The sequence below is a fragment of the Gavia stellata genome, chromosome 1, assembly GCF_030936135.1.
Source record: "Gavia stellata isolate bGavSte3 chromosome 1, bGavSte3.hap2, whole genome shotgun sequence".
NCBI lineage: Eukaryota > Metazoa > Chordata > Aves > Gaviiformes > Gaviidae > Gavia > Gavia stellata.
Window position 1 is genome coordinate 21,308,553 of NC_082594.1, and position 17,480 is coordinate 21,326,032.

Consider the following 17,480-nt stretch of genomic DNA (forward strand, 5'->3'; position numbering starts at 1 on the left):
TGGCAAGATAAGAGATGAGCATTTATAAATATGTTACTAGATTTTAATTAGTCAACAACAGGTGTGGAAGCTGCAGGTCTAGAATTCAGTTTATTCGCTTTTACATTTGATATTACAAATTACTAACTTATTTTTAAAATCAACCAGTGGGAGTCGAATAAGTGTAATAAAGATGCCCAGATTTGTGAGTCATTTAGCACATGTACTTAAATGTAATACATTTACCTGATCTTTGTTGACCTTCCTTTTCCACTTCATACTAACTTGTTACCATTAATGTTCATTCTAACACACTGCTTACTTTTTTCTAAGACTTTTCATTATTTGTATTAATTTTGTTAGCTTTCACTTTTCCCTGATATAATTTACAATATCAGATTCATTTATTTTGCTCACTTAGTGACTTCTTTTGAGATAGCCTATCTTCCTACTTAAGTGTAAGTTGGACTCCAAACTGTGTATTGCTCTTACTACTGTTATTAGGTAAGTGTCAAATTCTTCACGTAAAATGTGTTCAAAATTCTCAGGTTACCTCATACTCTTAAGCATTAAATTACGATGGGAACATGACTTGGGAGTAATTTTCAGGGGTTAGCTCTTCAAGGTGCTGCATAGTCTCTCTTGAGTTCAGAAAAAGTACCAGAAGTTGTATATGTGAAAGAGACTGATCTTTAACAATATTCCAGTAGTTAGAAACTCACTTATTTATCTAGGAATGAGTATCACCTCTGAGGTCACAAGCAGTCAGCTACCTATAACCTCTTCATATCACGTATTCCCTGATGCTTTGGCAACTGATATATGCTTAGGCACTCTTATCAGTTACTAGGTTCCTGTCCTTCAGATACAAAGTATGCTTTAGTATGAAAGCACCTGTACTGCACTGTACTTCCTCCCCTCTTAAGTCTACCGGTGTGGCTACAATTTGCTGATCCAAATGAGCATGGTCAGACTTTTTGTCCCCAGATAATTTTCTGATACTTAACATCAAGTAAAGACAGTGGCCAGTATGATCTTCCTGAAAATCAGCTGCATTTAAAGACAATTCAGGTGTCTTTATGTTTTTGAAGAAAAACATAAGAACCCACTCAATGCCTTTCTCACAAAGTTTTAGGACACTTCCAAATGACCCCTGCAGGTCTCTTGCCATGAACCTGTTTCATTACTGTCCGTATATCTAGTCTGATGGAGCAGAGTGGGCAGCTAGGTCTTTCAAAACAGTTACTCATCTGCTCTTCAAGACAAGGAGAAGCTTGGGGAGGCTGCAATGAGCCTGAAGTACAGAGAGTTTGAGTGGAAGGTCTGGGAATAAGTAATGGAAATTACATCACCTGGGAGGAGTTCAACAAGCACAACACCAAGCCATGAGTTAACACAAGGGGATGTTTTGATTTTGGTGAAGTAATTCCATCTGGCTGCAGTCTAAGAATTACATGAAATTTTGAATTGTCTGCCATAGCTAGTCTGGATTGTGGTGAGGTTGGTAGCGACAGATGAAGATACCAATTACACCTGCTCGGCGTGCCCTGGCTTCCATAAGTAGCACAGAATGATAGGTAGGCATGATGGTCTGATTGCTCTGTAAATGTCCCAGCTGTGATGCAGCCTGTGAGGAGTGTTAAGTTGAATATGAGAGCCATTGCTTTGTGACCTTCAGATGTGATTTTGTATACTGGGACACCAGATGTGGAACAGCACAGGGTGTATTAGGGTCAAATCATGGTGCAAATCATTTAGACTGACAGTCTTATTTGTACTGTCATCTATTAAAGTCAGCTTTGAGCTAGTCAACCTGCTGCTTTCTCCATTACCCACTGTCTGACTTCCCTTGCCAGGAGAGTCAGTGCCAGGTGCCAAAATCAAGCCAAAGCATACAGGCTGCATGGACCATTGAGGAAGCAGAATGCACCTGCATGTTTCTCACCAAGTTAATATGACAGTATAAATTCACAAAGTGGCATACTCACACTTCAATTAAATGGCTATCATCTAGGAGTCTCAATTATGTATTGAAATGTAGTAAATCTAGTACTTAAGCATTTTTTCCAAAAGATAAAATGTTAGCAACCATGTTCATTGGGCCAGTAACACAGATTTTGTTCACCTGAACTATTCTCTGTAATTTTTTCCTTATTTTAAATCTGATCTAGTTGAAGTAGTCAAAAGTATCTGCCCAAATTATTTGATGACATCTGTGGATGGTTTTGTAGCTGCAAAGCTCTTTCAGTGACTGAGTTAATATAAACACTAGACTAAATTTTGAAAATTGTTAACAATTCTAATTATTTTGCTGTATCTACCTTTTTTTTTCCTCCGTACTTCAGGACTCATCACTGCTTCTCCAGTCTACTCACAATGTGACTGTGAATGCTCGCAATTCAAATGGCGAAGTCACAGGCAGATTAAATGTGGGTAAGTCTTAAGTGATTTTTCCTTGTTCACTGTTTTGGAAACATTGTAATGAATATTTGCAAGGAGCTTAGAGGATATAAAGCACTAAACACGTGATTTTTTTTTTTACTGGTATGGCCATATTTGAATAGTCCAGCTGCCACTCAATAAGTACCAACAGTATATTTTCAATTTCTCAGTTAAGCATTAATTCTGTAAATATTTGAAGCACTTCTTTATTGCAGAGTTATGCAAGAAAGGTCACTGAAGAAGTTACTCTTTTTCTTGTGTAAGTATCTATTGACAGTTGCAAATCATTTTCTAAGAAAATGCAACAGGAGAACATGGCTAGAGAGGTCTGTATGTCTCTCTTCATTTCCTAGTATTCCAGTGACTAAAACATTTAAGCAGATGTCCTGAAAAAAATGCCAGTTCACAACTCGGAAGTCTGTATGGTTTACTGTATTTGGTAGCAGTAAGATACATTGGTTTACTGAGTGAAATCAATAGATCTAGACAGATGTAGGTGATAGATCTTGGCAGCAAGAATAAGCAGACCTTACTCTTTAAATCTTATTTTTAAGGCAAGAATGGCAACAATATGTATCAGATACAACAGATTTTTTCTTAGTTTTGTTAATATTTTTCAACATTTGTTTGACTTTGGAGAAAAATGTAACAATTTATTAATTTGTTTCTTCTAAGACCCTCATGCAGCAAAGCATAAATTCCTACTTATTTAACTGTAAGACTAACCTGATATGCTTAAGTAGTTTACTAGATTGGGACCCAGATGAGCATTGATGAGCAACTCTTCCATGCTGATGAGACTGTAACTTCCGTGACAATTCCTGTTTGAAGAATTATCATATCAATTCATTGAACATTTTGCAAGCTTCACTGTTTTCAAACAAACTTCAAATAAAAAATAGAATTTATAACTTATAAAGGAGCCTGCTATTCCCCTTAAAATGTATAATTATACAATTAATCACAATTTAGCCTTTAAATGTTTTCAAATCTCTTTTTTTTAATTCAAGCTATTTATAAAGACCTGAATTATTCCTCTTACAAAAATGCCCCTAAATATTTATCAAAACATGATAGTAGCATTAATATCTCATTTTGATAATAATTAAGGGTATGAAATCTACAGTACTTCTAGTTTCATATTATTAGTACAGTTATTAAACTAGTTTGCAGTAATTAACTATACAGTGACCACATGACCAAAAATGAAGGCAAAACATGGTCAAAATTTCTGTGACATGGCACATATACTGTTGATTCTGTCTGCTCTGTACTGTTTGTGGATACCTGTCATGGGACCAGATTTGTACCTGCACTGTGGTCATGTCCTCATCCTGTCTGATGAGAAGAAGTTGTCACGAGGTCCTTTGGGAAGGGTAGAGTGCAGAGCAGATCACTGACCACGACACTAATTTGTCCAACCTGATCCCTGCCAAAGTCTGAGAAACTCACAGGTAAAATCATGTCAGACAGTAGCCCAAAGGCCTGATGAATTGTTTGACAGGCTATGTCCAGGCTGCATGAACTAGAGCTGCTAATAGGAAAGGTGTGCTATAAAGATGTTCATGAATATTGGTCCTGTATTGAGTTTAGGTTGAGTTTGTCAGATGAGTGACCCCATCATTAATAGGTGCTTTTGCATGAAAGTGAAAAAAGCTGCTCTGATTTCTGCTGAACTCAGTTCTGTCATCATATTTTAATATAATCATGATGCAGTTAGGAGACTGTGTCCCTATGGAAATAAGGCACCTCCATATTTCAAGCTGGAAACATGGCATACCTTTGGCAGGTGGAAGGTGCATTGCTTCTCAGACAATGTTTCTGCATGAACAATTAAGAAGCTTTGCTGGGGAAGAAATGTCAGCACTGAAATGTGATACAGATGAATTGCTTGTTTGGACTTTGGCACCTGTACTGTAACTGAGGTCCGTAAATGAGCAGTCTGAGATACTCACCCATAGTGTATCTTCCTTGTTAACAATGAGAGCTTCAGTGCTGAAAGCAGTGTAAAGGATATATTTTGCTGAAATGAAAGATATTTTAGTTGTTGTGCCAGACAAAGGGTATAGATCTTACCATAGAAAAATGAAGCATGGCAAAAATAATAACAAATCTCAGACCATCTTTTCTTTTCTTTTTCCCTTTCCCAGTTACCTCTTCCTCTTCTTCTGAGAGCGTTAACAATGAGCAGTACAGAAAGTGAGATGGAATGTGCTGCCTTAAATAAAGAGAAAGTTAAAAAAGTCTGCTCTGTAGGGCTAGAGACATCTAGATTGAAAAAAACTTGTAAACTGAAGACCTGATATACAGAGAAGGGTCAATACAAACCCATGTTGTGGGATATGGACTGTGGTGTTTAGGGGGGAGAGTTCTGCTGGATGGGAACTGTCTTGTCAGTAGTGACTCATTTACAGCAAGTACCATCCATTTTCCTGGTGAGGGGTCTGGAGCACAAGTCTTATGAGGAGCGGCTGAGGGAACTGGGGTTGTTTAGCCTGGAGAAGAGGAGGCTGACGGGAGACCCCATTGCTCTCTACAACTACCTGAAAGGGGGTGGCAGAGAGGTGGGTGTTGGTCTCTTCTCCCAGGTCACTAGCGACAGGACAAGAGGAAATGGCCTCAAGTTGCTCCAGGGGAGGTTCAGGCTGGATATTAGGAAAAATTTCTTTACTGAGAGCGTGGTGAGACACTGGAATAAGCTGCCCAGGGAAGTGGTGGAGTCACCATCACTGGAGGTGTTCAAGGAACGTGTGAATGTGGCATTGTGGGACATGGTTTAACGGGCATGGTGGTGTTGGTTGATGGTTGGACTTGATGACCTTACCTTACCATCCAACCTTAGTGATTCTGTGCGATTCTGTGATTCTCTGCTTTTCGTCACCTGGCTCTTGTGGCCCTATTCCTGGTAATGTGCAGTTCAGTGTTATTGTACCTTGTGATCTCACAGCTCTTTAACCTTTTCCTAAGGGAAAGCCCAACACTTGGTGTTGTCCAAACGAAAAGTTGTCTGGCTGTGCAGAGAGGCTCTATCTGGCTTAGGCAATGTATGAGGAAACCAGTAGGAAGGAGCAAAGTTTAGACTAGAAGACCTGCATCTCAAATATTTTAAAAGTGGTCAGAGTATAAAAGCAATTTAAATTCAACACTAAAGCAGGGAAGTTCTGACAGCACTTTGGCTTGCTCTTTTCAGATCTACTACAAGAAATACTTAGGTAAGAGAGTGAAATAACGAATTGAGCCTGGGAAAATCAAAACTACGTCAAAAGGAAGTGCTAAAGTCCATTTGCATATTATTTGAAATATTTGATGTTTAAGTAATCTCTTTTTGACTGGCAATTCCATTTATTAAATTCATTAATTCATTGGTGTTACGGCCTGTCTGGTGTAGTTGGTGCTGTTGTGAATACTAACAAGAAGTATTACTTATATTAAATCATACTAATTTTAGACTGATAGAAAAGTGTTGAAAGAGCAGTAAAAACTTAATATTATAAAGAACTGTGTTAATAACTAAAGATATGGTCAAACAACACTGACTGAGGTAAGTGACAGTCCGTTAAAGTAAATGACCATCTATACCTAGCTTGATATTTTTAGCCATTGTCCTTAGCCAGTCATAAAATGCATGCATGTAAGATGATGTTTCCTTATAAGAAGTATGAAAAATAGGTGTGTGGCTGATTTACTTCATATGCAGAAGCCTTTGCTAAAGTATTAATGCCTCCACAGTTGCCAGCATGCTGGAATTATGTCTTAATACTCTATTCATCTTATAAATATGAGTAGTTGCAATTGAGAAGGAGCTGTATACATAAGTTTGGGATCATTCTAAAGATGGCAATATAGTATAGTATCACTCATAAGATCATCAAAAAATACCTTTTAACTCATAGAAAACTGTGATTCAAATGATCCGTTAAAATATTTTAATAAGTTACTAAGAGTGATTTAAATACCCAGTCTTCAATGGAGACAAGAGAGATGTGAAACAAATCTTTACTTGAGGAGTTTCTGTGAAATTCCTCACATGAGGATAACAGGCACAGATTATGCAAGAATGACAAAGGTTTCCCTCATGAATCACAGATATACTAAAATGACATCAAATGCAAGCAACTTCCACCATGAGCACTCTTGTTTTAAAGTTTCTATATGCTCCTCAGTTTACCTGCATGACATACCTCTTGCAGGAGTTATCTGGACATTGTAGCTCTTTAAAAATGCTGTAGAACTTGTGTTTTGGACTGTGTTCCATAATTACGCTGCTTTCAGAAGCCTCACTGAATGCAAATACATTTAACTGCTTGCCAGGAAGAAAATACTTTCAAAATAATAGGGATCATAACTAAAAAACCAAACCAATTCTGTGCTTTACTCTTTTTTGACTTCAGTATCCCTCTGGATGACAAAGATACCCATTTTGTTTGAATTAGTTAGTTACTCCTTAAAATTATTTAAAACTCATAAATGACAAAAGAAACTCATATTAAAACCAAGTAAATAATTTAAAAAATAATAATTTAAAGCAAAAAAGGAAATGGGACATTTAGCTAAGGGATTATGGGGATGTGATTGCTTTGGGAATATTTCTGGGAGAAATGGGACTTAAAGAAAGAATGCTGGCCACCAGACAGGAAGGAATCTAAGCCAGGCACAGATGTGGGAAGGTGCAGGATTGAGAGTCAGAGGGAATTAAGAAAGCTGTGGAGACAGATGCCTATAGGCAAGTCAAGGGCGTCTACACAACATATGGTAACTATTTTCATTAGAATAGCTCCTGACTTTAAAATCATTAATAACATTCAGATGTCATTATCACAGCTTGCTCATCAACCTTCAAAACTGAAATATCTAGAACTTCCTTTGATAATCCAAGAAAGCAGTTGAAGAAAGCTGCTAACCATCATCTCAAAGACTCCTGTTCTTACCACTTCAAAGCCTTATTCAACCCTAGAATGAAAAAGAAATGTAGCACCTTTGATTTATACCCTGAGCCATAACAATGCAATTTAGTATAAAAAATTATCAAACTTTTTCAATAATGAATGATAATAAATAAATAATACATATAAAAGAAACATATAGACTATATAGTCAATTATCAAATATTGAAGAGCAATATTGGTACCAAACAGTAAATGATGCTTCACCTAAGTAAACGTATGCTTACATATACAGCATACCAGCAGATGAATATAATAGAGTCAGATTTTGCAGTGGTGTTCTGGTGCCAAATATTAAGAAAGTGGATGAAAAGCAGCATGTTTCCAACTATCTTTACTGAAAAGTAGGGCCAGTTTTTGAAAAGATCTATTTTTCAAGGATCATATAAGGAGGCTTCAACCTACAGAAGACCCTAAGTTCTGCTTGTAATATGTCTTTTTCAGGAGAAAAAAAACAGAAAGGAAAGGTGCTTCCAAAGTCATGCAAGGTCTGTGAGAACAGGTTCCAGTACAGCGGACTGCTCGTCCTCCTCCTAGTTCAAGCATTTACACCAAGGAACAGTAACATCGGTAGCTTCAGGTCAGGAGTTCAGTTTAAAGTATTTAAAGTTAGAGGGAAATTATTTAGATAACTGTATTATGAAGCTGTTCTGCACTTTGAAACGTGAAGTCAGCACCACTCAGAAAGCATGGGAATATGGTAAAAACCAAAATGGTTTATGCAGTCTGAAAACAGAATCACAGTCAAAATTCTGCCTAGAGACTATTTTCATGTCCGTCACATTAATCTGAACAGCTGTTCCAGTGAGAGCATTTGTGCTATCCCATCCCTCTTTTTTCAAACAGCAACAACATTCTAAGGAAACAGATAAGTGTCAGTACCTAATATATTGCTTCATTAGCATTAATTGCCACCTATAAACTGCTACTTTCTAATGTCAAATAATTTCTGGTTTTCTTATCAGCATTTTGATATTTCATTTTCAAGTGACGGTATTTTTTCATCAGGGACATAATAGGAAGAAAACAATGTTAATGAAGCATGATGTATGTAAGAAGAGTTTGATGGTGTTTTTACAGCGAAAACCCTGAAGCCAGTTTCATAAACTTGACTTAATTAATGACATTGTAAAATCATTTAGCTTTTCCTTCATTTTTCCCAGAAGGCTTTCATTAAAAACTCCATTTTTGTACAAATAAGTTCTTTCTTATCTTTAAGATAAAAGCCAGAACATATTTCTTGGAGATCTTTGTGCTGCAGGAAGATTATTATTTGCACAACTTTAATTGCTGTCCAGCTGGGTTATAAGAAGGAAAGATACAACATAGGAGTAATTAATAGAACGATAAATTGCAAACTTCATTGAAGTATTTTTGAGGTGATTAAGTCTTCCTGTGATCAAGAACTTACAATATTTGTTCCAAGGGGATTAAAGTAGGGTTTTTTACTTCCAGAAGTATAAAAATTTTAGCTACCAATGAATCTGATCATATCAAGACATACATGCTAGTTTTATTTCAAAGTAAAATTTGGTTGACTCAGATCAGGCAAAATTTAGAGAATGACAGGTGGCTGCTAAAACATCCTACGGACTTTTTAACTGATCCTCTTTTCTAATTTCCTGTTTTAATCCATGGCAGATGTGTTTCTGTTCTATATTAAATGCATATGCTGTTAGTCTTTTGTGAGATCATTGTGTATTTAAATGGATATAATGTTGAAAAGAATTAAAACAAATAGCAGAAAAAAGTAAGTAGTAATGAACATGGTTTAGTGGTGGACTCAGCAGGGTTAGGTTAATGGTTGGACTTGATGATCTTAAAGGTCTTTTCCAACCTAAATGATTCTATGATTCTACAATTCTAATATACTTTTAAGTTAAAGCTAGCTAAGCATATCGCCATGAAAACTTATTTATGATAAAAGTAATTTAGTCATTACAGCTACAGTTTAATATTTAGACTCAAATAAACAGTATCCTCTTCTGCAAAAAAAAATACCATTGATGTCTATGTACCATGTATAGTAAGGTGCTTCCCATAGCAAGATTTACACACCCTGTCCCCAAATATGATAATCTTTATGAAGAAATATGTGATAATGTTCAGGATCAGCAATGCTGACTTAAGCCAGACTTTAAACATCCTCTGGAAGTTAATCAGGTAGTTACGTGCATTGCTAACTTGCTTAAATACACCAGCATCACAGTTAAGGGGAAATTTAACATGGCCAAGGGGATTTGAATCCTATGCTGTCACTTCTCTTCTAATTGTGTCTAGAAAAAGAGAAAAGCAATATACATATAAGTCTACAGAGCTTAGCTCTGAAAAAAAGGCTGATGTTTGGGAAATCATTTTTTATTTGGAAAAAGGAGGAGTGGATACCTATCTCTCATCAGAGAGCAATTACTCATCTGAGTAGCCCCATTCTCTCTTTATTTCAATGGGAGTAAGGAATTCAAAATGAGTAAAAAAAAGGGGGAATTATTAAATACTTTATAACCTTCTTGACTTTCACAGTTTTCAGTAAATTTACAATCCCAAACAACATATTTTGGTTTATATGTTATAGTAAGCATTAACGTAAGTCATTGGATGATCATTTGAAGCTAATAGTTCTTGCTAAAGGTGAGGACAGTTTCTATACTTCCTTCCTTTAAAGTATTATGAAAATTGAATTATTGGCATTGGTTAATGCCAGATGAATTTGTAAAGGTTAGCTTAAAATAGCTGAAATTTATTGTGACTATAATCTATTACAGAATTTAGATAACTAAGTATGTCTAAAATCCTAGTCATTTCAAGTGTAACAGTACTTTCCTCTTAAAGCTAACAAGACTCCCGATGGCAGTTAGTGGCCAAAAAAGGAGCTAGATCCATATCTTTGCAGCAGGTCTGCAGAAGAAGACGCACCCCTCACCCTGGTGAACTACTTGAACATGTACCTGTAGCGTACCCTTGTGTCAATGAGGGCTAATAGCATACTGGGCTGCATTATTCCACCCCTGGAAGACTGCATCACACAATACTGTGTTAAGCCCCCTCCAGTATGACAGAGCAATGAGCAAAGTGGGTAGACTCCCACAGGGAGCCATTAAGATGGTCAGGGAGTGGGAGCACATGAAGTATAAGAGGCTGAAGAAGTTGTGTTTGTTTAACCTGCAGAAAAGAGGGCTTAAAGGGGGCTTCTGATTTCTGCCTGCTTCTAGGGGACCTTAGAGACAAGGTGAAGCTGGGCTCTTCTCAGAGGTGCACAGCAAAAGGGCAGGAGCCAACGGTCATAGGTTGTGGTGAGACAAAATGTAACTGAATAGAAGCAGGGGGGAAAATACAACTGTTAGAATGGTTAAGCATGGGAACAGGTTGCCCAGGGAGGCTGTTGACTCCCCTGCCTCAGAGGTATTAAAATTCCACCTGGACAAGACCCTGAGCACCTTCATCTAACTTCCAACCAAGCTGACCCTGCTGTGAGTAGGTGGTAGAACTAGGTCACCTCCAGAGGTGACCTCTGACTTGCATTCTTTTGTGATTTCATCTTGCCCAGTCTTAAGCTGACACTTTGGAAGGGCTCGGGTCCCTTGCAGACCCCAGGTCAGACCTTCTAGCCCAATGTAGAAGTCTTAAATACTCTAGGGCATCTACAATAAGCTGAAGGCCAGGCAGGGAACACCAAAGTACATATAATGGCACTAGATAGCTATGTTGGCAACTAAGTCATGCCCCATCTGTTTAATTGGTCGTCTCACATTGTCCTCTGTCCAGATCCAGTAGGCATGCATAGAATACCCCTGAAACACAGTGCTGGAGTTGACCTTATGAAAATATACTCATGGCTTTCTTTTTAAAAAAAAAAATAATTGGAGGAAGAAGAATTATCCATTATACAGAAGATAGAGTGATTAAAGTATTCGCTCCGGGATGAGAGACTCAGATCAGCTGTCCTCTCTGCATACAGGGTTTCAAATTATCATGCCTTGTCTCCTTTAGTACTTTCCTTTTTACCTTACCTGTCTGAGGACTGTGTGTCTTACTGTGTGAGAAACATGATCTCCTACTCCTGCCATGGTTTCTACACACAATAATCCATTCTACAATGCAATATTTCGTGGGTTTATTTTTTTATATTTAAATAGAGTATTTTATAAGGATGATGCCTAGATGAATAAAGACGTTTAGTTACCTAAATCACTCTGAGAGGGCAAAGTACTACCACCTAAATACCTAACACTAGGTTGGATTGCCACTGTTTGCATGATCAGTGTCTGCACAATCAGTGTCTGCATTGATCATTCAGAAGCAATTTTTTAAAGATCTCTAGACTTGTCTTCAACCGTAGAGAACAACAAAGTATAAGAAGTGCTGACAGTAAGGCATCCTTACTTTGATCTGAGAGGGCATAATTGTTGCATCCATTATGTAAAAGGAGAATTGAGAGAAAAAGAGGAAACAGGAGCAGCAAGTGTTCTATTAATATATTAGAGATGTTTTTAAAGGTGATGTGAGACATGTGATATGCCATTAAATGTATATATGCAATGTGCTGCATATTCTCTGTAATAACGTGCTTATTCTACTAAAAGACCAGCAAGTACTTCCATGCTATTCCATATGAAAATCTGACTAATTTTATGCTTCTGAAAGTAATGACTTTACATTTATTGGTATGGTATTTCTAATGGAATTGGAACTGAATCTGTAGGAGTATTACATTTTTAATACAATTTTAATGAGATCTTATTTTAAGTAAGGTGCTTTAATATAATAAAAATTAACTAAAAAATGAAATTGCATGGCAATACCCCAAACTCAGGATTTTGGTTTATATGCAACACTTCAATGATTCTAGGTGGTAGGAGAAGAGTGAAGAATACAGAGTAGGTGACAGCCATAGGTTACCAAAAATAATGGATAGCAGAAGAGAGTAAGAAAGGAAAAGATCTGAAATTAAATAAATAAATTCAGTGTTGGAAAGCCTTTTCTTCTGAAAGATCTAGAGACATACTAAAAGTGCTTAGGACTTGACAGAACTAACTTGATTTGAAGAGTCTGCCTACATGTTACCAATTTCATTGATGTTAAGTCTTTGTGGATATGTATTTTATGGGAGGCCCTATTTTTGATAGAAGATTCTTTGCTGTCTTATCCTTCTACGTTTGTATTGGCCTGGAATTCAAAGGTTGGGTAGCAGTAGAAGGGAATATATTTAAATACTTTCGCACTGGAATGGACTCACTAAACAAAAGACTTTCCTTCCCTGGAAAACCACCTAGGGGCATCAAGAGTGAGGAGGAGAAACAAAAAGGAATGCTGTTTAGCAGTGTGCTCTTTTGCAGGCAATAGATCAATTGGTTTTGGAACAATTTTTCATCATTTAAAGTGGCATCCACAGTGTCAAATGGTATGTGATGTGATGTGATGTGATGTGATGTGATGTGATGTGATGTGATGTGATGTGATGTGATGTGATGTGATGATCACATACGAGGTCTATATTAGAACTGCATGTGTTAAAGCAGGAAGTGTAAAGAAACAATGCACAATTATTGGTCAGCCTGATTAGCAAGGGTAACTGATTGACCTGGGAATTCCTGTGATGCCTCTGGCAGCAATGGGGAAACAGTTCAAATGCTTTCTATAACCTGCATTCAGTTATGTTACATTTTTAATTGTAGGATTTTATCAACAAGTATGATTATATAATATTAGTTGACTTACATGTAGTTAATATACTAGGGTTGGAAACAAAATGCATTTAGGAATTAGGAGATTAAAGTTTCAGATATTGAATCTGGCTGCTGTTTATGAGCTGAAAATTAATCTTACTGGGATCACAATACAATTAATTTTATTGCAATACAGCTAGGGCATGTGTATTGTGAAATACAACTAAGAGAAATTAATGGCTACTTTTGGTTACATAAATTTATCTGCATTTCTTTAGAAGCCTATTTTTGCTTTTTGGAAGTTGTTCCACATATACTGATGTCTCATTTCTAGCATGAATAAAACATATGCTTGAATTTGGTTTACCCTAGCATTCCCTCTAAAGATTTAAAATGCATCATTTATCATCCATACCATTCTTTGATAATGAGGATTATCTATAGGACTATCCTTGTCCCACTTTACTGGGGCATTTGTGTTGAGAAAACTATGGACCTAAAGATTCTTGTTAAAGATTTATTTAAGCCTGTAAGGACCAGGATCAAACAGGAGAGAAATCTGGATGCAAATCCAGCATGGGCAAGGCCATGAGATGTAGTTTCAAAGAGTCACCAGTTAAGACTCCTTTGGAAAGTATATAATGTGCAGTGAATGGTCTCAGTGCTTGTAGTGTTTTTTCTTATTTAAGTCTAGCTTTAAATTATAATAAGCATAGTTCACAATGCATCTGTCTTAGATCCTGCCTAACTGCCCCTCTACATGCTCAAATTCAATGTTTAGGTTCTCCTAACTCTTGCGCAGAAAAAAGTTAAGAGTAATAGGAACCAAACTTTTCTTAAGCAATAAAAATCTCTAAATACCTCAGTGCATGACCAGAAACATCTGAAGTAGGAAAGTGTTCAGCAGGTAGGAATAGACTATGTCTACATTAGCAACCAACCCAGGCCAGGACCCACAGTCTGCCCCAGGGGCAGATGGCATGGCACAACTCTCATTACACAGCTAAGCCCACTTCCCTCCAGAGCTGGAGAGCTTTATCCATCATGTCTGCGAGGAATAGTCCCTGGTCGGGGGCATTGTCTGGGAGGTCACTGTATGGCACAGGTCAAGACGGTGCCAAGGAGCATGCTACCAGATTAGCAGAAATTGGCAGTGCTTGTGTCTCCTCTGACTTGACTTTCTCTAATTTATTAGTATAGATGTATTCATTAGCTTGCTAAAACTTACTGCTCAGCCAGGATGAACACTTTTCTACAAATCCTGTTATACCTCTTGTTCTTCTTCTATCTAAGGAGATTTTTCTCTGTTTTTCCCCTATCTCATTATTTTAGGGTAGGACTCCCTCAATTTCTCCTGTTAAAGGCGTTCTGCCTTGCCTGGAATAATGAGATACTAATTAAGTGGAAGAAAAGAGGAGAGACCAAGAATGGGCTTATGTGGTCTAATGTTAAAAACAATTAGCTGGGAGTGGAAAGGCTGAATCCCAGCCTTGTTCCAATCACTGTGAGAATACGGTCAGTCCATATATGGACCAGTTTAATTAAACTAGTATATATTGCATCTCCAGTTGTATCAGTATGATGTTCTGTATGGACACCATGCCTGAAATTTGCATGAGAGAGGACATCTGAGAAAGTCACTCTGCACAACATCCGTTTGTTTACTTTGGTTAGGTGAGAGAAAAATAATTTGGTCCAAGGTATGTAAATGCTATTGTGTGTGTATATATTGATCCTAAATTCAAACATTCAAAGCAGCTCCTATATCTTACAACTATTTTCTTTTGTGACATCTCTCTGTGAATTAATCTACATTCCATAACAATCCAATTAACAAAACCTTGTCAATTTTCTGGCAATATGCAGATGTACAAATTAAATTAATCGATTCATGCTGTTTGAGGTAGTTCTTTTCTGTTCTTACTATGAGTAACATGAAAAATCTTTCTTTGACAAGATTGCTTGTAAAATAGATTCAGCAAATTGGCAAATCAAGAACATAAATGTACTCCTAGACAAAACCAAGTTAGGCCTTGTGCAAATCATGTCACGCTTCTCCAGTTCTTTCAAATCCATTGTTTTTTCCAATGCTTTATACTCAATGAAAACTTCTGTGTCTACCAAGGTGCTGAGAAGGAAAGAACAGATGTGCTACTATTCAGGCCCAGCAATTTACTTTCAAAGCTGACTGCCTTTGTGCCAAGGAAATGAGTAGACGGCATTCCCTCTAAACATACAGTATCTTCAGCATATTAAAGTATTTTTCTGTGATCATGTGTAAATAATTAGCAATTATATATAAACTAACAGTATATATTTCTGAGTTGTCTTTCAGAGATATTGCTGCATATTGTTTGCAGGCTTGCACAAATGCACTTACAGCAGTTTCTATTTAGTATTTTAAAGATTACCCATACTATAAAAACTCACAGCTTAGAACTGAGTCTGTGGAAGTTCTTGGGCACCTACTTTACTTTGAAGTGCATATACCTAAAATGTAAGCCCTCAGGATCCTCACTCAGTTATTAATTCTTTTAATCAATAAATATTCTAGGGCTATATAAAAATATTTACATCTGGCATGCTAGACCTACTAAAATATTGACAGCACTGAAAAGAAAAATACCTAACCCTGTCAGAGCCTACAGAGTAAGCATTCTCATTTCTATCTCATCTACTGGGTCTAATCCAGCAGGTATTTTAATTGCATGCTTTTTAGAATAAGGTCTGACAATGGGAAGCATCAGGAGAAGAAAAGATGGTAGTGCAACTTTTCTTCAGGAGTCCTACAGGCAGTGTATTGACCGTGGAAGCTGGATACTTGAGTTCCCTTCCTGTGGCGGAAATAAAGGCTCCAAATAGTACCTTCCTTTTCTATACAGTGTAAAACATGTTCGACAGAAGAGACCGAGAATCACTCCTAAATTCCTTCCAGCAAAAACGTGGTACCCTCAGTGTGCCTGAATCAGTCGACGTGTACCATGTCAGACAGCAGAGGCTTTAGTTTGTGTTTGCCACACTCGTGCTGAGCACTGTAATCATGATGTTGGATAAATGGGAAGGATGAGGAACTGGCCCCTGCAGCACCAGTAAAAAGTTGATAACAGCCAGTTTACTTAGGCCTTTGGTTTGTTTGAATAAACAAGGATCTACCTACGCTACATAAATGGGCAGTTTCATTACTGCTGCTGGACAGAAACAGGAACAATAAAACACCTTAACCAAGATTTTCTAGGAAAGCATTGACAGGGATCCATCCTTGCTTCACTTACCCAGAACTGCTTCTTTTGCCGTAAAAAAAAAAAGACCGTTTAACGCCTTTTCACTGAATGAAGATATTTTCTGAGCTCCCTTTTTGCAATACACTTCTCAGAAATAAAGCCATGTGCTTCAGAGGGGCTTTAGAGAAGAGCCAAACTGAGATCAGTAAGACTGTGCCTGGGTGCACATGTCCAGCAATGTACTGCAGAGTTCAGCCCTCTATCCTGACCATTTTCAAGTACAATCAGTACTGGGTTTTATGCCTTAAAGTTGTTGCCCTAGTTTAGGACATTATGGCTTCTGTAGCCCTTTCCATGCTTGGTGGGCAACTAAAAGCAACAGTTCGCATCTGCTGAGTGAAGCAATAAGCATTTGTATAGGACCTTATGGTATGCATCTCTTGTGTCAGCTACCTTGCAGATTTTAGGAAATACTTGAATGTATTTCTTGGCAGTATCAATCATCCGTCACCTAATGCCATTTTAATGTAAGATCTAACAAAAAGTCCTATTTCCTTTGACAATTACTGCCTGGAAGATATTTAACGTTTATGGGAGTAGGCATGGTAAGACAGGTTCTTAGTGGGAAAAAAACAGCTCAATGCCTCTCGGCCCCGTGGATGGTCTGTGAATTACTTTTATTAAAAATTGCTGAAAAGGGGTCTTAACTGCTTTGATCATTCTCTGTAATTCTAATTATGAACATAGATTTAGGTGATGACTGTATCAAATGCCATGTGCCATCACATGGCACACACAGGACAACCAGGCAATCAGGCCCAGTCAGCACGGGTTTATGAAAGGCAGGTCCTGCTTGACCAACCTGATCTCCTTCTATGACCAGGTGACCACTTAGTGGATGAGAGAAAGGCTGTTGTCTACCTAGACTTTAGTAAAGCCTTTGACACCATTTCCCACAGCATTCTCCTGGAGAAACTGACTGCTCATGGCTTAGACGGGTATACTCTTTGCTGGCTAAAAAACTGTCTGGCCAGCCAGGCCCAAAGGGTTGTGGTGAATGGAGTTAAATCCAGTTGGCGGCCGGTCACAAGTGGTGTTCCCCAGGGATCAGCATTGGGGCCAGTTCAGTTTAATATCTTTGTCAATGATCTGGATGAGGGAATCGAGTGCTCCCTCAGTAAGTTTGCAGACGACACCAAGTTGGGCAGGAGTGTTGATGTGCTTGAGGGTAG

The 17,480-nt window shown here is 37.7% G+C and overlaps 1 protein-coding gene across 1 annotated transcript in view; it reads left to right on the forward strand.

The window, feature by feature from the left end:
* SGCG (sarcoglycan gamma) overlaps positions 1–17,480 on the forward strand; it is a 105,930-nt gene that overhangs the window by 51,193 nt on the left and 37,257 nt on the right. Inside the window, exon 4 of the mRNA XM_059825241.1 lies at positions 2,325–2,412. Coding sequence (XP_059681224.1) covers positions 2,325–2,412 — 88 coding nt within the window. The remainder of the gene's footprint in view (positions 1–2,324; positions 2,413–17,480) is intronic.